General features: G+C 40.6%; 1 protein-coding gene across 3 annotated transcripts in view; it reads left to right on the top strand.

The window, feature by feature from the left end:
• raver1 (ribonucleoprotein, PTB-binding 1) overlaps positions 1-10,650 on the top strand; it is a 53,716-nt gene extending 43,066 nt beyond the window's left edge. For 2 of the 3 annotated variants that reach the window (XM_022667182.2, XM_022667181.2), the window contains 7 exons: positions 564-751; positions 1,279-1,363; positions 2,261-2,403; positions 4,204-4,275; positions 5,601-5,723; positions 6,017-6,082; positions 7,132-10,650. In XM_022667182.2, coding sequence (XP_022522903.2) covers positions 564-751; positions 1,279-1,363; positions 2,261-2,403; positions 4,204-4,275; positions 5,601-5,723; positions 6,017-6,082; positions 7,132-7,278 — 824 coding nt within the window. In that variant the 3' untranslated portion in view covers positions 7,279-10,650. Of the gene's footprint in view, positions 1-563; positions 752-1,278; positions 1,364-2,257; positions 2,404-4,203; positions 4,276-5,600; positions 5,724-6,016; positions 6,083-7,131 lie in introns of all 3 variants that reach the window. The other variant, XM_022667180.2, reaches the window with a different exon arrangement.
• Positions 10,651-21,349: the final 10,699 nt, after the last annotated feature.

Genomic DNA, 21,349 nt, shown 5'->3' with positions numbered 1-21,349 from the left:
CATTATTTGAGGTCTGAAAGCTCTGCATCTTTTTTGTTATTTCAGTCATTTCTCATTTTCTGTAAATAAATGCTCTAAATGAGAATATTTTTATTTGGAATTTGGGAGAAATGTTGTCTGTAGTTTATAGAATAAAACAACAATGTTCATTTTACTCAAACATAAACCTATAAATAGCAGAATCAGAGAAACTGATTCAGAAACTGAAGTGATCTCTTTATTTTTACAGAGCTGTTAAACAAAATTTCTTAAATAAGTTGATAAGTTATATATATATATATATTTTTTAATAATTTTATTTATATATATATATATGTTTGAGCACAAGACTGACTTAATTCAGTTACTTATTTGTGCTTATTTTGATTCCAATTAAAAAAAAAAAAGGAAAGTAAGACTGATTTTAAGATCAATTAATTAAAACAATAAGCAAAACACTGGTACATTTACACAATGCTTAGTAAGGCAATTATTCTTATCAGAGGAAAAAATACGATTAATTGCTTTTAAACTGGGTAATTTGTCTTGCTTGGACGCTGATTTTTGCTGTGTATGTCCTGCAGGTGGTCTGGCTCCAGGTCTGAACCTGCAGGCTGAAGCTCTGGGACCCATAAAGTCCTCGTCTCTGAGCCGGACGCTGGGGAGGGACCCAGAGTCCCCGACCACCCCGGTCCCCTTCCCCCCAAACCAGTCCCCTGCTCTGCAGGGTCTCAGCATGCCTCTACTGGGGAACCTGCTGGGAGGAGACGTGGTGAGTATTAGTGCATCTCAAAAAATTTGAATATCATAGAAACGTTATTTTATTTCAGTAATTCAGGTAAAAATGTGAAACTCCTATATTATATAGATGTATTAAACCCAGAGTTATCTATTTTAAGTGTTCATTTTTCTTTTATTATTGATTTATGAAGCTTACAGCCAATAAAAACCCAAAAATCAGTGTCTCAGAAAATTAGAATATTATATAATAAGACCAATTGGTACTTTTGGTAAGCAGTGTGGGCAGTGTGCCAAGTCCTGCTGGAAAATGAAATCCACATCTCTATAAAAGTGCTGTAAGATTTTCTATCAGTGCAGTGTCTAGCAGGGGATCTAAAAGCATATATATATATAATTTTTTTTTTTTTTTTTTTTTTAATTTAGTAAAAGTAATCAGTTTATTTTCCATGGTTTAAACATTTATGTAAATACAGGAGTTCTCCTTTAAATCCTTTTTGCTAACCCTGTAACCCTGTTTGTGATTTTAATGCTCTGTCTCTCTCTCATTCTTTTTTAAAGGCGTCTTTACTGGGAGATCCACCCAAAGAGATGGGAGTGTCCTCAAACCCGTTTCTGAGCGCGCCCAGTATATTCCCCTCCTCAGGTAACTCACCTGCAATTTCCACACTGATTCAAAAACAATATGTAGAAAAAACATAAAACTAAAATACGAAAAAAACTGATAAGTAATAAGATGTGTTAATAATGTATACTTTGTAATGTTATTTAGGAATTTTGCGGAGTATTAAAGTGCACTATTAATTATCGTTTATTTTCTGGTGTATTATTTTTATAAATAAGGTGCACTGGATTAAAAGGTGCATTTTAGGCAACACTAGTAAGGAACAGAGGTGTCTCTGTATTTCCCTTCTGAAGGGGAAGCTGGTTTAAGGGCCTAGGTAAATAAAACTGCAGTTCCTAAAAATATATAGATATATTTAAGTTATTCGAGTGCTGGATGTTAATCTACACAGATTTCTCTCCTAAAAACTGTTTATTTAGGTGAATAAAGCGCTTCAGATTATTTACAGGAACCTAGTAGTCTGATATACTCACCTCTGAATGGAGAAAGAGCTAGCACTGTGGCTAGCGGCTAATGCTAATGCTGCTCCAGCCTTACTGCTGGAGAAACTTTACTAAAACTCCTGTATAACTCTGTACTTCAGTGGACTGTCTTTACTGCTCCTTAATACCTGACTGGTAGAATTCATACATAAGGAGCTCCGGATTATAAAGCCTTTAAGGATGAGGATTATAAGGGATTTAGATGCACCTTTATAGTGTGAAACACGATAGTATTGATACGTCAAACTATTAAAAATGTGCTGCAGAATTAAGTGCACTGACCAACCGGACACACAAATTAAGAAGAACAATTTTCACCAATTTAATAATAAAATGTTAATGTAAACCAGATTACTGAATAATTTTATCATTATCTGCTGCATTTAATCCCCACTGTTCCGCTCTAATCTGAATAAATGCCTCTGTGCTGTAGCAGCTGCCAGCTCCAGGCCACACCCCTACAGGAAGAGACAGACGATGGGCGGAGCTTCAAACCAGCGGCCAATCCAGAGCATCCACTCCAGTTACAGCCTGCGCTGCCAGGACTCCTACACACCTGAGTTCCCCGCCCTGCACCAGGTACAGCATGAATTAAAGACCCTTGTTATACCTTTTTATAGCTGAGGTGTGGTGATTTTATCCCATTTTCTCCAATTTACACGACCAGTCACCACCTCCGATGCGTGTGAAGTCAGACTCCGCCTCTTTTTAAGCTTCTGCTGATGCTGTAGCATTGCCGAGTAGCATCACAGCGCTAACACTCGGAGGAAAGCGCAGCGACTCTGGTGGTTCTGATACATCAGCTCACAGACGCTACTGTACTGCTCATCAGATCTACTGTACTGTACCCACCCAGAGAGAGCAAGACCTACTGTGCTCTCTCAGGACTCTGGCAGCTGATGGCAAGCTGCATGAAACTCGAGTTTCTCATAGTGATGGCGCTTTAGGCTGCTGGACCACTCAGAACCCCAGAAATGAGCTGAGGTTCTTATTCAGAGTGATTTTACAAGGTCATTACCGTTACAGAGGAGGTCAGTGTAGTGTTAGGAGTCTTACCCAAGGACTTTTATTAGTGTAGAGCAGCATTCAGTCACTCAGAACTAGAATTGAACCCCAGTCTCCCACATTGTAGCTCACTGGCAGGCGGTGGTGTTATCCACTGCACTACACCAACCACTATTGTGACTCATTTCTGTTTGACTGTCCAGTTTTGAAATTGTAATTCAATTTCAATGAACCCTTTCATGTATTTATTCATATGACTGTCCTTTATTATTATTTTTAGGTATCTAACTTAAATGTTTTAAGTTTCACTATTTATCTGTTCGATTTTATATTTTTGTATTGTTTGATTGCTTAAGTTGGGTTCCTACTGTTGTCTTTTATAATTAGGTATAAATCATTCTTAGCTTTTATATTAAAATTATTTCTCTTTTCTTTTTTGTCGTTCTTTTCTTACTTTCTTTTTCTTATCTATGTAAATTCTCCATATTTGATCGACAGTGAGTACACTGAGGGTTGCTCTTATTTACCACAGAGTTTAAATCAAAGTTAATTGATTGGTATTTATTGAGCTACAGCAGCAGTGTGTACAGGGTTTTACACATTACACTCTTCTAACAGGAGTGCTAAATTAGCAAGTGCTAAAAATAATATAAATAGAAAAGATAAAGAAAATGGGTGTTCAAATTTAAACTAATTTTTATAGTCAAGCAGAATTTAATCCACTTTTATTAAAACGTAAATATTTTAAGTTAATTTTTCTTGTATTAAATTGCCAGACAGATTTATAACCCTTTATCTGCTCAGTATTTCTCTTCAGTCTCAGAACAGCAGTGTTATTGAGTGTGTGTGTGTGTGTGTGTGAGGGTTCTGTAGGTAATGTTCAGGATGTGAGGGTTTTTATCTGCTGATTTTTGATGTGTTTTATATGGATGCAGACGGTTTTATAGTGTTTATACTGCAGGAAGAAAGGGCTGCTGGGATTTATACTGAACAGTGTAGAGAACTCTCTCCTGCTGCTTCCAGAAACTCAGAACTGTAGAAACCAGCTTTACTTTTACACTCACAAACCTTTATTTATTTATTTATCTATCTATTTTATTTTTTATTTCTTTGCTTCCCTCTGAGAAAAAAAAAATCATATACAGAATTCACTCCTGCTTCACTAAAACTAAACCTTTTGCAAAAGAGAAAAAGGCAAGTAAACTCTATAAAATTTAAGTTTGTTTTTTTTAAAGAATCACTAATCATATATAATGTGGTTTAATATGATCCAGTGGAGTGCAAAGGTTTGGGTACATGATCTCCTGTATGCTATATTGTTTATCACACACCTGTACAGGTATTTTAATACTGATTTATCCTATATTTCTGCAGGACCCTCTCTCTCAGCTGTATGAGCAGCAGGACAGTCTGGACAGCGCAGGACTCTCAGTCTATGGAGTTCAGGTACTGCAAAAATACAGAATAATAATAATAATTATTGTTGTTGTTGTTGTTGTTATTGTTTTTATTATTATTGTTATTATTATAATTATTGTTTTTATTTATTATTATTATTATTATTATTTATTATTATTATTATTATTATAATTATTGTTATTGTTATTATTATTATTATTGTTTTTATTTATTATTATTATTATTATTATTTTTGTGCATTTGGTTTAGAACTTATCTGGATCTGCTAACAGTCTCTGAATTTACCCGTAATTATCAGAGCTGATTAGCAAGTCGATTAGTTTCATGAAATGTTTCCCTTTTTTATCTCTTGAATAATGAAAAATAAAATTGCCTGAATGTGTGGTTTTTATTTATTTTTTTTTTTTATTGTAGACTATTTTCAGCAATAATGTAAACATAAGATACATATTAATTTCTAAAAAATTAGTTTAAATTTAACCCTTTATTTTTTGAATAATGAAAAATTAAATGGCCTTTTTTTTTTTTTGGTTTTAATAATTGTAATATTTGTATTAAGAAATATTTTTCTGTTTTAATTTTCCCTTTTTTCCCTTTTAAATAAAAAAATAGTTTATCCATAATAAAAAAAATAGTTTATCCATTTTAATACCCCAGCAGACGTGCCAATAAAGCCCAGTACATTTACCTCAGCAGTGCTGCTCCAATTCATTTAGTTAAGTGTGGGGCCTGCGTCAGCCACTTATAATTAGGGGGTGGGACGATATATTGTAGAATGATATTTTTATTTTATTTTTTCATAAATTTAGATGTTATTAATTATTAATTATCGCACTTATGTTTTAATAAAAATAAAATATTTCACACTTCTACTCTTTAGTGATAAAACTTGGTATCCGGACTGCAATTGTAAAAACAGAAGGATCAGTGAGTTTTTAGACTTTTTTTCTCGGTCACATGACATCACGGCGTTCAGTAGCTCCTCCATTTCCACTCTGTTTCTTTTAATTGGATCTCTGTGGAAACCGTGGCGCGTCCAAAATGTAATTACAGTGCGCGGCAGTGGACAAATATCTATTTTATTAAAGGCGAGGAGACGAAACTCAGAGGTGTGCGTCCGGACGGGACTAAAATTACCGGAGGAGCACGGAGTTCAGAGAAAAACAGTAGATAATTCAGCCTGTAATTTTCTCAGAGGACGTCTGAGAAAAACACCTACATGATCGTTCTGGACGGGAATAAAATCACAGAGGATAAAAAAAACATAAAAGAGAAAATTACCCAGAACCCCCTGAGAAACTAATCCTGAATCACTATAATTATATCTAAAGTTCTGTTTTATTTGTCTCCAGCACTCTGGACTCTCCAGCTTCAGCGAGAGGGCGTCGCCCTTCAGCTACCCGCCCAGTCCCCCAGGCTCCTCCTACTTCAGCTTCGGCGCTCCCGGCAGCGTTCCCTCCGCCCACCTGAACAAGGTACTGAACCCCAACATCCAACATCAAAAAATAGATTAACTCAGCAGTACTATTTTACTCATACCTTAACCTCAGCAGTGCTATTCGAATCGTGCATTTACCTCAGCAGTGCTATTTCACTTGTACATTTACCTCGCTGTAATTTTGCCATATCTGCTGAAGAAAAAAAATTACCTGTGTTTTGTTTTTTTTTATTACAGGGGTTAGGTACAGTAATTAAAATAAATGTAGTAAAGGATGTGTGCGGTTAATCTGATGAGCAGGTTTGGTGTTTTTTGGTTTTGTTCGGTCAGGCTGTGGGAATGCCTCCAGTGACCCACTCCAGTCTGTTCTCCGCTGCTCCCGGCACCGGGCTGAAGGTAAGATATATATTTCTCATTATTAGGAGTGGTGTTATAGTAAAATTAACACACTAAGTTTCAGTAGTGTCTAATTCTTAAACTGCTTTTAAAATACCAGTAATATCCCTATACCTAAAAGAATAACAGTTAATGTATTTATTATTTTATTTCTTAATCCATTAAAATATATGCGCATAAGTGTGGTTGGCCATTGCACTTTTACTTGAGCAGTAAATTAAACATTTCCGCTTTATTTAATGACCAGTTTATATGTAATCAATACAGAACAGTAAATGAACCACTTCAGATTCCCAGCTGTGATTGAATATAAAGTGCTCAGATGCATATACTTATTTTAAATTTTAAGACGACTAAGTATTTATTAAATTGACGTCTTCTTGCTTATAGTGCTGTAACATACAGTTCCAGAAAAAAAAACGTTTACCTTTAATTGGTAAAATCAGATAAAATGAACATTGTTGTTTTATTCTATAAACTACAGACAACATTTCTCCCAAATTACAAATAAAAATATTCTCATTTAGAGCATTTATTTACAGAAAATGAGAAATGACTGAAATAACAAAAAAGATGCAGAGCTTTCAGACCTCAAATAATGCAAAGAAAACAAGTTCATATTCATAAAGTTTTAAGAGTTCAGAAATAATCAATATTTGGTGGAATAATCCTGGTTTTTAATCACAGTTTTTTTTTCATGCATCTTGGCATCATGTTCTCCTCCTCCACCAGTCTTACACACTGCTTTTGGATAACTTTATGCTGCTTTACTCCTGGTGCAAAAATAATTCAAGCAGTTCAGCTAAAGTGCTGCCACTATGATCAGGAGATTGCTAGTTAGAATCCTGGTCATGCAGCTTGTTAACAGTTGGTCTTGCTCTCTCTGGGTGGGTACAGTACAGTAGATGGCGCTCTCTCTTTCCCCTGATCACTCCTAGGGTGATGTGGATCAGCACAAGGCTGCGTCTGTGAGCTGATGTATTAGTTTCACTGTTCGAATGCTACTTTGCCCCTCTCTGACTCCTCCCTCTCTCCCGGTTGTGTTTCAGACTCCGGTGGGGGGGCAGAAGCGGCTGTTTTCGCGGTTGATCCCGTCTCCAGAGCCCAGTCCAGAGGGAGGGTACGTGGGGCAGCACTCTCAGGGTCTGGGGGGTCACTACGCCGACTCCTACCTGAAACGCAAGCGCATCTTTTAACCCCGGCTCAGCGGCGCCCCCCTCAGGACCCGCCACAGCACCCCCGGAGGGGCGGAGCCTGCCCTGGGCTGGGAGGAGTCCTGGAGCTCAGCCAGCCTGTGTTTTTTGCATGCCAGTCAATGGGAGTTCTGTTTGTGAATATGATGATTTTCAGTGTGTCTGTAAATTATTCCTTTTTTCCTTTTTTTTTAAATTAGCTTTTCGTTTTAATTTGCATTTTTAAGTTGAATTTTTTTTCCGTTATTTGCGATGACAGCAGGTACCTCACACAGGAAAGATGATCCCTTTTCTCTGTTGGTCTCAGTTTTTGTTTTACAGATTTGTTTTTTATTATTATTTATTATTTTTTCCTCTTTTCTCTCTTTTCTCTTACTCTGTTGGCTCGTTTTTTGTGTAAATAGTTGCGTAACTTTTTTTCTTGATCAGACTCCTCCCTGCTCTGCTTTCCTCTATATATATATATTGTGTTTATATGGGTTTAGGAAAGCGAGGCAGTCTCAGCTCAGCCTGTTTAAAGTGGTTTAAAGCTGATCTCAGACCTGCAGGAACAGAGTAAAGGTGATTCATGTTGTCGCAGTGTTTTGGTTTGCATATCTGCATTTATATATCAGTGTTTTTTTTGTTTGTTTTTTTACATCAGACGTCCTGCTCCGCCTCCCTGCCCCCCTGTCACCATGGCAACGGGTCCCGCATCCCTCCATCCAGTGTCCCGCATCCCTCCACTCGTCCCGTGCCCCTCCCACCCCCCCGCGTCCCGGGTTTTTCTGCACTGGTTTAGTTTTTGTTTGTGTTGCACTTGAGGGATGTGATTCAGTTTAAAATGAGCTTCCTCAGCCTCTTCCTCTTTCCTCACCTGTCAGATCTGTCTCTTCCTCCTCCTCCTCCTCTTCTTCCTCATGCTCTGTTTATTCCCTGTTTGTTCAGTCTGCAGTTTTTTGCTGTTGCAAAATGCTTGGCCTCTTTGCGTTTGTTTATGTGGAGGGATGATGCTGTTTAATGATCGAGCCCCGAGTGCCATACAAATATTCACTGGATAATTTCCTTCTTATACATATTTTATTTAGCAGTAGTGAGGGTGCTGATATTTAGGAAGTTGTGCCGGGTGGTGGATGAGCCCTGTCCATTTCAAACCTGCCATCTAACCAGTCACTCACTTCTGTTATATATAACCTATCTTGCAGTAGCACCCAGGTAATCCAAACTATTCACTGGCTAACGTCCTTTTTGGTGTATATATTCTATCCAGCAGCAGTAGTGATGCTGGGTCGTGCCTGGTTGTCACCGTGGCTTGTGCCGGGTCATTTCTGGTCAAGCCAGGTGCCTGATCATGCCGTGCCGGGTGCCATCCACCCGCTCACTCAATATATCCAGCAGTATTGAGGGTGCCTGAGCATGTGTGCCTGGTGCCTGTTTAGGTGAGCCAGGTATTGGACAAGCCCTGTCCATTTCTAACCTGCCACCTAATGAGTCACTTACTTCTGTTATAAATAATATATCCAGCAGTAGTGCCGGGTGCCCAGTTTAATCCTAACTATTTAGTGGCTTCCTTTTTGTATACATATTCTGTGCAGCAGTAGTAGTGATGCTGGGTCGTGCCGGCTCGTGCCTGGATTTGCTCAGCCCGCCTTGTTGCGGCGGTTCGTGCCGGGTAATTTCTGGTAATGCCGTGCCGGGTGCCATCCACCCGCTCACTCAATATATCCAGTAGTAATGTGGGTGCCTGAGCATGTGTGCCTGGTGCCTGTTTAGGTGAGCCGGGTATTGGAAAAGCCCTGTCAATTTCAAACCTGCCATCCAACCAGTCACTTACTTCTATTATATAAAATGTACCCAGCAGTAGTGCCGGGTGCCCAGATAATCTAAACTAGTCACTGGCTAACTTTCTCTTTTTTGTATATGTATTCTATTCAGCAGTAGCGCTTATGCTAATGCTCTGGGAGCTGTGCCGGGTCTCCTGGCCGCGCCGGGTTGTGCCGGGTGCCATCCAACCAGTCACTCCCTTCTGTGCTGGATTGCCTGGTCATCCTTCAATCACTCACTCACTTATTATATATAGATCTATATCCCCAGCAGTAGTAATGAGGGTGGCTGGGCGTGTGTGCCGTGTGCCTGTTTAGGTGTGCCGGGTATTGGACAAGCCCTGTTTTGTTTCAAACCTGCCACCCAACCAGTCACTCACTTCTATTATAGTTAATATATCCAACAGTGGTGCCGGGAGCCCAGATTAATCCTAACTATTAACTGGCTAACAGTAGTGACGATGCTGATGTTCAGAGAGCTGTGCCTGGAAGTGCCACTCCAGGTGCCTGGTCAAGTTGTACTGTGCCAGGTTGCCTGGTGGTCTGGTTGTGCCGGGTGCCGTTCAACCACTCACTCACTTCCGTTCAGAGAGCTGTGCCTGGTGGTCCCCCGGTCACGCCTGATCGTCTGGTTGTGCCGGTCGTGCCGGGTTGCCTGGGCGCCTCATGGTGCCGGGTTGCCTGGTCATTTCTGGTTGTGCCTGGTCAAACCATTGTTTCAAACCTGCCATCCAACCAGTCACTCACTTCTATCATATTAATATGTCCAGTAGTAGTAGTAGTAATGATGGTGGTATCTGGGTTTTTTTGTTTTTTTTTTAAGGTGCCTGGGCGGCTGTGCCGGGTGCCTGCCACCTGTGCTGCCACCTAACACAGTACACCCCTCAGTGGAGTTGGTGCTGTTTCCCTGCAGGTCAGCAGAGGGAGCAGTTTATCTGCAGCTCAGTTCCGGAGCAGGACTGAACTCTGGCTTTAACCTGATGTTTATTTTATTATAATTTTATTTTTATTTAATTTCTTTTTCTTATAGCTGTAATGTAAATCCTCCTCCTCTTCCTGTTGGAGCTCGGTGGAGGCGGAGCCGTCACTGACTGGAATATACTGTGATTGGTGTATAGTTTGAGTACCAGATCTGTTTTTTGATTTTCCTTTTTTTATTTTTATGATTCTAATATAATTTGATTTGACATTTTGATTGTGAACACGATACCTCTGGCTGGTGCTGCAGCTCGTGATGATGGTGATGATGAAGGTGGAGCTGTATTTAATGTGTGTGTAATTGCTGTGTAAATACTCTGCGTGGTGATTTACTCTTCTGATCTCGTCTCTTTTTCTCTCTGATTCTGTACAGAGATTTAAAATCACTGCTCTGTGTGTTGAGTGTGTGTTGTTGAGTGTGTGAGTGTATGTGTGTGTGTTTGAGTGATCTATAACGCAGTGCAGTATCTGATCTGGTGGTAATGAGTTATGTATGGGAGGTGTACAGTGAGGTTATTCATCATTTCTCTCTTCTGTTATTAATCTGCTCCTTCCTGTCATCTGTGTTTCAGCAAGTAAATGTTATTTAAGTTGATTCACGTCTCCGTCTGCTCTTTTCTCTCATACTGAACTTCATAGAGATGCTTTAAATTTAAGGTTTTAGTCCAAAACCAAACTTCTGTGGCTACGTTCACATTAGTGGTGGGCGATATGGGGAAAATCATACATCACGATATGGAATTTTTTTCAAAATATATCATGATAAACCATCATTACTTACTTTTTGACATTTAAACCCAACTTTCATAAATCAGAATTACTACCTTTTAGTGCAGCTATATATCAAATAAAAACAGATGAGGTAGATGCAGTAGCTCATTTTTTCTAAAGAACAATGCGTCTCCATTGTTCAGCTCTTATGAGTTTAATAACGTAAAGCACGTCTCAAACCAGCGTGACCGCGCGTGACCCTCAAATACCGTAAAGCAGCTTCACGTAAAGCAACCACATTATGAAGCTTTTTTGTGAAGATTACTTTATTATCACTTATATAAACTGAGTTTATGCAAAGTGACCACGCCAATACATTTCATCTTAGCCTACTTTATATATTTACATGAATAATTGATGAAATTAGTTTAGAAACGATAGGGTATTTATCGTCATGTCGGAGAGCAATACTTCACAAGAAACCACGTTGCTCAGATCAGATTAGTGTATCTTGACGGTTCACATTCAGTGTAAATGTAAGTGATCTGTATCTGTGTGTAATGTGAACACAGAATCTGTTCCTGAATCGTCTCACATGCTGCACATTGATACCTGTATAAACGCCTCCTTCTTCACCACCAACAAAAACCCTCATATTAGAGAGAGGAGAGACTCGTAGCTTTATAAAGGGAAATGGATGAGTTAGCAGCTCATATGTGGAGCATCTTTTGCTGGAGTGGAGAGTAAACAGCTGCTCTGAAGTTCATGCTCAGATCCAGGAGGTGAAAAAAGGACAGGGGGTTTGCTTTTGCTGTTTTTTTTAGCAGCTATAGCTGCACAGCTGCACCAAGAGATACAGTGTGGGTACGAGAGAGAAGCACGTAACGCTAATGCTAATGCGTTAAATAAAAAAAAAAATCTCATAAATTCAGATTTGACCGTTCACATTCATGTCACATGTCCGTGGATTGGATACGTATCCGATTTAGAACCACGTATGAAAGTGACTCAAATCTGATTTGAAACAGATTTAGCATGTTTACACACAGACATGAAAAAATCAGATCTGAGCCACACTGCCAGGCTGAAGTGACTCCCATCAGATTTGTTTGCTCAATGTGAATGTAGCCTAAATGAAACAGAATAGGTTTTTATAAGGTTTTTTCACCATTAAAACATTATTTAAAGCATTAATAAAACCAGTTTAATTTTGAAAATATTTCTTGAACAAGCAAACTTTTTTTTAATATTCCAGCAGACGAATCAACAAAGCACAATATATTTACAATATATTAACCTTGATACTTCTAATCGTAAACTTACCTCAGTAGTGCTTTTCTAAGATAGTGCTTTCTAATCTTCTTACTGATCACCACAGTGTGCTATTTTAGCTGTAAATGTATCCAGCTGCTGTATCTCCAGATATATAATCCCTGATTATAGAAAATGTGTGGGATGTGTTTCTATTGGACGCTCTATTAACACTCCTATACCCCTACCACCCAATCTGCTTTAGATATAAGATCTGCTTTAGATTTAATTTGGTTTAAATGTATAAAATAAGCAGAGAGTGGTGTGTGGTGATTGGTAGGTAAGGGGTTAATGTAGTTGAGTTGAGGTAAGTGAGTAGGTGGTGGTTGATGATGGGAGTGACCTTTAGTTTAAGGTGGTTTTAGTGTGTTTTTATGATGTGAGGGATGTTAAAGTGTCTCTGTGGAGAGTAAGTGAGGGGGTTTATTGTGTGGAACAGACAGCAGTGAGCGCCGGGTGCCGGGAGGACGAGGCGGGCGGGTGCCGGGTTTGGCTGCTGAGAAAAGGCCATCTCAGCGAGACCTGGCGGCTCGGAAAAGTCAGGGCTCTCCCATGCTGTCATCACCCAAGCTCCCGATCCGCAGACTGATGTTCCTCATCGATAAAGCAGATTCCCGTCTCCTCCGCGGAGCACGGCGGCGAAATGCCAGCGGCGGCTCGTTAAACCGAAGCGCGCCGAGGCCTTTAGCGGAGTCCGGACTCGGTGGAGAGGAGACGGACCACTTCACGCTTTCAGAGACGACGACGAGGAGAAATGTCATCCTGTTCTCAGAGATGTTCATCACTACATTTCCCAACAGATTGGACTCTTGGGAGACGGAGGCGTCCACAGCCGCCGGGGGACAGGAAGTAGCCCTAATTTATCGGAGGCTTGCTGTGAGGTGCCCTGTGATTCCCATCACTAACTCTAATAGTGCACTGAACAAAAATATAAAAAATACACTTTTAGTTTTGCTCCCTTATGTTCACAAAAGTCCCCTTTCTTTCAAATTTTGTTCACGATTGAATCTAAATCTCTCTCGAAAAGGCTTTTAAAGTTCTCCTTCCTCTAAAATCCTCTTGTTCTTGTTATTAGTAAAATACAGCAGGTCTCTGAGTTGCTGCACATGATGAAACTCTTCCTCAACCTCTTCCTCATTCTCTGCAGCATCTAGTAAAAAAAATATTTTGAAACGAGTCGATCAGGAAAACCACCGTGTCTACATCAACCCGTCAATTAGTATTCATGACCCCTCCCACCTCGGCTCCGGACCGCCCACAGGCAGAGCTGAAGCCGGGCGGCGACGCCGTCTCATCAGATAGGAGATAACTAACAGCGCTAGAAACAGCATGCAGTTCATTCCTGTGTTATTTGTGTGAATAACACATCAGTGTTTATATACTTTACCCAGTAATTCAGAGCTAAGAAACAAATGGTTAGAATTAGTCTATGGAGGAAAAACACCAGCAGCCAAGTACTATTTAGATAGGTAGGTGTTTAGATGTTTAGAACAGTTCTGTTTACACTAGTTAAAAGTTAAAATCCACCCCGGAGTTTTGTTTGTTCCAAGTGCCTGGGCGGCTCTGCTGCAGCTCAGCCAAGAAAACTCAGCCCAGGGTGGATTTTTACTTCTGGACCTGGACTCTACCCACCTCTGTGTGTAGGTAACTATAGGTTTAAATAGGATCTCCGGTGGATTTGGTGTTTTACAGAGACTCTAAGACTCTAGGTCAGTGGCTGAACTGCACGACACATTTTGTAAAATCCAATCCTGCCAAACTAAACCCCACCATTCTAAATCCAACAAAACTCAACTCTACCAAATTCAACCCCCCCAAACTTAGCCCAACAAAATAAATCCAATCCTAGTCAAACCAACTAAACCCCACCCAACAAAACCACATCAAACCCAACTAAACTCAACCCCACCAAACTCAACTCCAACGGACTCAAATATATGCGCTGCTTGAAGCTTGTCTGTTAGCTGCTTGCACCCATGTAATCACGAAACACTGATGGGATAATATCATAGTTCAATATCATGGTTTTGCTTGAGAAAAGGTGGAAAATCTATTTTTCTTATCCAAGTTTTTCTGTAAGGTATGACCGGCATACCATTTAATACCATATACCTTTTTATTCTATACATTTATAATAGAATTTCAGCTGAGATTTGTTATACCAAGGTACACATTATTATTTTTTTTTATTTAATTTGGCGTGACCGTTTCTGTTTCAGGATTCTCTTCAGCGTTTTGTTTCCATCCACCTCTGGGTGCTTTCTGAACTATATTTGGGGTCATTGTCCTGCTGCAAGACCCATTAGCTATGACTTAAACCCATCTTTCTCACTCTAGGATCTACATCACGAACCAGAATCCTTTAATAATCTTCAGATTTCATGATTGCTTACACACAGTAAATCCACCCATTACCAGAGGCAGCAAAAGATTGTTCAACCTCCACTATATTTGACTGTAGGCACTGAAATATAAATATATATTTATATAGAGATCCCCTGAAGGTCTCCTCTCAGAAATACCTCACACCTCTGTTCTGTGGTGAGGTGAGCTGGTGTCTCTGGTGTCTTCACCTCCGCTGTTCATAAACGGACGATAAGAGTTTTGGACGCTGGGGGTCGAGGACGGAGCTGCTGGACCCGTGTTTACCGTGCCGTGACTTCTGCCGTGACCTTCCCCCCTCGTCCCCCGAGGCTCTCATCCGTCCACCCCACCGCGGGGGACGAGGACCACTTACGGAGCTTCAGCTAATGAGGTTAATTAGCTGCAGTGATTGGTGGAGCAGGGCCAGGCCGGTTGTTGATGAAGCTGCTGATGGAGAAGAGTCACGTTTCTGGAGAAAAATAAACAGATTAATACGTATAGAAATTAAAGGACATCGCAAAGGGCAAAGAGCCACCTGCAGCTTATAGAAATCAGGCTAAGAACAGGCTAAACGCTAATCACACTAGCTAAACGCTAATGCTAATCACACTAGCTGAGGAAACGGCTGCTCAGTATTAATATAACGGGTATTTTGTGCAGCAGCAGAGCTGTTCAGATTTCATACAGGATCTTTGTAGCAATCGAATTTTTAAGAAATAAAACATCAAAGTGAAGAGACCTGCTGCTGCAAGTTTAAATATTAGTTTAATTATTACTAGATTATTAATTGTTAATCTCATATAGTCTCCACACTGAGCTTAAAGAGGTAAAGTTTAACCTTTAGTCCACCCTGTGACTGTAAACTATCAGTAATTATAATAAAATTTAATAAAATTCAACCCCACCATATTCATTAAACTCATCACCAAACTCAATCCCCAACAAACTCAATTCCCACCAAACTCAATCCCCACCAAACTCAACCCCACCATACGTAGCCCCTCCAAACTCAATCCTTCTAAATTTAACACCACCCAACTCAAATTTACTAAATTTAACACCACCAAACTCAGCCCCTTCAGACTCAGTCCCTTCAGACTCAGCCCCTCTAGACTCAATCCTACTAAATTTACACCACCAAACTCTGCCTCTTCAAACTCAACCCTTCCAGACTTAATCCTTCTAAATTTACCACCAAAGTCATCCCCTCCAAACTCAATCCCACCATACTTAGCCCTTAGAAACTCAACTCTTCTAAATTTACACCACCAAACTCAACCCTACTTAATTTAACACCACCAAACTCTGCCCCTCCAAACTTAATCCCACAAATTTAACCCCTCCGAACTCAGCCCCACCAAACTCAATCCCACAAAACTCAAACCTACTAATTTTAACACCAACTAACTCAGCCCCTCCAAACTTAATCCCACTTCCAAACTCAACCCCTTCTAAATTCTACCCAATTAAACCCAGCCCCACCAAATTCAGTCCCACAGTCCCACCTCTAAACCCCATTTAAAGCCAATGGTGCCAAACTGCACCAAAAACGATCACAATAAAAAGACTGAGTAAGATCTTTTGACTTATCTTTTAACAAAGCAACAAAACTTAAACCGGTTTAGATTGTATACGAGTGCGTGTTCTTTTAGACTGATGTAAATAAAGGGTTAATGAGTAAAGGGTGGTTTATATGGGTAAAGCAGTGGAATAGATGAGTTATGGTTGGGGGGGTTAATAGTGTAGAGAGCAGATGGAGATGGTTAAATGGAGGAGAATCAGGTTTAGATGCTGCTCTGTGTAAAGTGGGGGTTATTAGGTGTGGAGGATGCCGGCGCTATAAGTGTCTGGTTGTTGCCGGAGCGGCGCGGCGCGGTGTGGTGTAACCCCGGGGCTCCCGCAGGGGAACCGGAGCGGCGCGGTCGACCCATTCCTCAGACAGATTTAGATTCCTGCCTTTCAGATCCCCTGCTTTCTCTCTCGGCCCACTCAGACCCCCCCCCCCCACCACCGCACCGCCGCTGTTCACTCACTAACCTGCAGAACCTGTGATTCTACACAAACCCACCGGAGAGAGAGCGTCACCGAGCCTCGCACCATCATCTGCACCATCATCACCATCACTATACTTATAGAAACCACGCTACTCTCTCACCATCATCACCATCATCTGCATCACTATACTTATAGAAACGGCGCTGCTTTGTGTGAATCATGTGCAGCCGAGGCCGCGGGGGTCTGATGGTGAATACGTGGTTAATGCAGAGTGAGGTCGCGGTGCTGAGAGCCTGATGACGGACTATTAGCTCTCTGAGTGGATGTTAATGGGTTTGGGTGAACGGGCAGCTGTGGGGAATCGGGCCGGGTCGCTTTATTGATGAACATTTGAGGATGATCTTCAACCAAAGTTCAACATCTGATGTTTTCTAATCATAATCAACATAATCAACAGAATTCCCACATCGCTGCATCCAGAGTAACGCTGGAAATATCAATGGAGCTTGACATGAACCCGGTGTTTTTTATTGATGGGAATTTGAGGATGATCTCCAACCAGAACTCAACATCGGATGTCAAGCCAACATTATACTGACATAAATAACACTGGAAATAATGTTAAAGCTCAATGTAATCCCAGTGTTGATGGATAATTTTCTTTAATGTCCAACCAAAGTTCAACATCTGAGATTATCTAATCATAATCAACACCAGCGTCTTCCAAACAACTCAAGCGTAGAATTCCCACATCGCTGCTTTTCTACATAAATACTGTTGAAATATCGGTGGAGCTTGACCTGAACCCAGTGTTGTTTATTAATGGACATTTGAGTATGATATCCAAACAAAGTTCAACATCTGATGTTATCTAATCATAACCAACACCAGCATCTTCTAAACAACACCAGCCCACAATTCCTACATTACTAAATCCATAGTAAAAACCATTGGAAATATTCACGGTGCTTGATATTAACCCCATCTAAACAAAAGTTCAATGTCTGTATGATGTCGGAGCCTGATGTTAACCCAATATTGTTTTTGAAGGATGTCTGTCTAATGCTCAGTCTGATGTTCATTTGGACATCTGACTTTTCGGGCGTTTTCACCTCTGTAGTTAGTTTTTATGATCCGGATCAGTTGATGAGTTTGTTTATTTGCAGCGTTTCTCCCTCTGTTTGGTTTGGTTTCACACAGGTATAAAAACCTAAACACACACAAACGTGCACCAATAAACCACGCCAGCACATCAGAGTCTCCTCTGATTGGCAAGAAAGTAAATAAAGTAAGAAGATTCTGTGTTCCAGCGTTTATATCTGTATATCTGTATATCTGTGCAGTGTGAAGCTGCTTTAATACTAAATAGCTGATTATCACAGTTTTAACCAATGCTGTCTCTGCTGCTGCTCCATGCTGTTTACACACTGAGCGCGGTATGTGCTACATTCACTGCTCACAGCCGCACGACTCTGTTTAGTAAGTTTTTCACAGTTCACAATGTTTTAATTGAAAAGAGTTTCAATTAAAAGAGTTGCACGGCTGTGAGCAGTGAACGTTGCACAGGCTGTGCTCAGTGTGTAAACAGCGTGGAGCAGCAGAGACAGTGCTTGTTCATAGCTGTGGTAATTATTAAGTGTTATCTGGCTAATATATATCAGATTAAACTGTGCCTTATCAGCAGTTTAACTCAAATAAAAGGAGTATATATGATATCAGAGTTCGTTTGATAGAGCTTGACGTTAACCATGTCTAATCAACATTAAGCATCTGTATGATATCTGTATGATATGAGTCCATGTGATCCCTATGTTGTTTTTGTTGGATGTCTGTCTGAGAGAGCACAGTTGGTCTTGCTCTCTCTGGGTGGGTACAGTACAGTAGATGGCGCTCTCTCTTTCCCCTCATCACTCCTAGGGTGATGTGGATCAGCACAAGGCTGCATCTGTGAGCTGATGTATCAGAACAGAGCTGCTGCGCTTTCCTCCGAGCGTTAGCGCTGTGATGCTACTTGGCAAAAAGGTTCAAAAAGAGGCGGAGTCTGACTTCACATGTATCGGAGGAGTCTTATGTTCATTTGGACATTTGACTATCATCTCCAACCAAACTTCAAAGAATGTCTACTGTGTAAAACTGGAGCCTTATGTTAAAATCGATAAATGTTTGTTTTAGAGGCTGGTTCCTGTGGTACCCGTGGGGGGCTGATGGTGAATACGTGGTTAATGCAGAGTGAGGTCGCGGTGCTGAGAGCCTGATGACGGACTATTAGCACTCTGAGTGGATGTTAATGGGTTTGGGTGAACGAGCAGCTGTGGGGAATTGGGCCGGGCCTGCGGTCGCACCGACACTCGACCCCGTCTCCATGTCCATCAGATACCGTCTCCATCAGATACCGTCTCCACCGGATACCGTCTCCTCAACATCTGACACTCAGGCTCTCACAACTTCTCCAATCCAATTAAAGAGCGATCAGGCCGGCCGCGAGAGCTCAGAGTGCTCCTCTGGCCACCGCTGGAGACCGCAGCCGGCCCGCCGGACCCATCCATCAGCACCACGCTTCACACCAGCACCGCCGGTACACCACCCGTCCGGGAACAGGAGGAGGGAGGGAGGGGGAGTAGTTAATGGACTGGCAACCAAGATGAACTAAGTGTTCCAGTCTCTGATGCAGCCTTGGAGCTAAAGCAGATCTGCTAAATGCAGACTCACTCCATCTCACGCTATTTTTGGTCTCCTTTTTTTCTGGAAGCTCAGTAACTACAGAGCAGAACCTGCCTGAGATCCGTTAATGCGTTGCTCTCAGAGCCGAGAACACGTTACACTGACGCTGTTATCGCTTACAGACTCATCCAGCCGCACACAAACATCAGCAGATTTTAAATATCTGTACAATTCTAATGGTATTTACATTTAATTCAATTTATATCCAACGTTGGAGCTTGATGTCAACCCGGTGTTGGTTTCTGAGGGGTCTGTAACTTTGATTGCAACCAAAATTGCAATTACAAAATCTTTTCAACATTTAAGCAATGATACACAAGAGGGAGTGCTATGACATGTAATAGTGTCAATATTACAGGTTATAGCACGAACCTTGAGTGTATTATTGAGATTATTATACCACAGTTCCATTATCACTGTTCACTGAAAGATTTTAAAGAGTTAAACAGGAGGAGAAAATAGGATCTGTTTGGTTATAAAAACTCCACCAGTTAAAATAGTTCCATTGCTGCTCTGTTTGTAGCTGCACTGTTTGGTTTGTAAGCGCTGCATCGTTGCTACGTTACCTGTATGTGGGCGGAGTAATACAAGAAGAGCTTTGGTTAGTTACAGTGCATTACCGGCTGATAACGGTAGAACTCATAGAACGCCTCTCAGCCAATCACATCGCAGGGTCAGAACTAACCGTGGTACAATTGAGTATAAGGTCAATCCAATGTTACTTTTAGATAAATAACTGATGTTGATTTCCAACCAATATTCAACGTCTGTTCAACATTAAAGCTCTGTCAACCCAACATTTGTTTTTGACAAATATGCAATCTTGATTTCCAACCAAAAATTCAACGTCTATCTAACTTGTTGCTTGATGTCAAATCCATCGTTTTTTTATGAATGGGACTTTTAGCTCCAACATCTGTCTAAAGTTGGAACTTATGTGAACTCAGTGATTCAAAGTCTATCCAGCATTCGAGCATAATGTAAACCCAGTGTTACATTTAGATAAATAACTGAATAAATGTATCTGTTGAACGTTTGTTTTTGACAGATATGTAACCTTGATTTCCAACATAAAATTTAACATCTATCTAATGTAGAACCTTGATGTCAAATCAGTGTTGGTGTGGCTTTTATTTCAAACATCTGTCTAATGTTTGAACTTAGTTTTAACTAATTTGATATAATTCAATATCTGTCCAACGTTAGAGTTTAATGTCTGTCTGATGTTGGTTTGATGGTGGGTTCTTGCTGGGTAAACACAGTGTAAACACAGTGTAAGGTTCGATTGATTCTATCGTCTGTTTAGCGTTAGAGTTTAATGTCTATCTGATGTCAGTATGACTGTGGGTTCCTGTTGGGTAGACATGCGGTAATGTCAAATTAGTGTTGATGTGACTTTAATTGATTTAATATTTAAATTTAGTGTAAAAACAGTGTAAGGTTTGATGGAATTCAGCGTCTGTTCAACGTTAGAGTCTAACATCTTTCTGATGTAGAAAATCTGATATGATTGCCAGTTCCTGCTGGGTAGACACGCGGGTGCGTGACCCCGACGTGAGCCACGCACCGACACTTGCCCTCTCACACAGCGACCATTCTTCACCGTCAGCAGAGAGGTAAAGATTAATATTTCATCCCCCCTTCCTCTTCCTCTTCCCCTCCTCCTCCAGTTCCAGGATCCAGTTCCCAGCATTCCCTGCCGCTGAGCTACAGTTTGGGATGGATGAGTGCACGCTCTCAGGGCTTTTCTTGGCAGATTAGCTTTCATGTTGGTGGTTGTGTTTTGGGGAGGGCTGGGATCTGGAGAGCACTCAATAATACAGAGCAGTAATGAGAACGGAAAAACAGTCCCCGAACGCCGCGCTGCGTCACCTTCATACAAACGCTGGAGTTTGTACGAATATATATATATATATATATATATACAGTGTATCACAATAGTGAGTACACCTCTCACATTCCTGCAGATATGTAAGTTTATCTTTTTATCTTTTCATGGGAAACACTGACAATATGACACTTTAACACACTTTAACACAATGTAAATAGCTTATTATGTAACAGTGTAAATTTATTCTTCCCTCATATATAAATAACTGTAAATATACAGCCATTAATGTCTAAAAACCACATACCTCTCAAGTCTCCCGTTTTGGCTGAAAAAACTACCGTATTTTACCCCTCTTACCCGC

This window comes from Astyanax mexicanus, chromosome 3, assembly GCF_023375975.1.
Source record: "Astyanax mexicanus isolate ESR-SI-001 chromosome 3, AstMex3_surface, whole genome shotgun sequence".
Lineage (NCBI taxonomy): Eukaryota > Metazoa > Chordata > Actinopteri > Characiformes > Acestrorhamphidae > Astyanax > Astyanax mexicanus.
The sequence above is the reverse complement of the archived record's forward strand: the minus strand, read 5'-3'. Positions and strand labels throughout refer to the sequence as shown.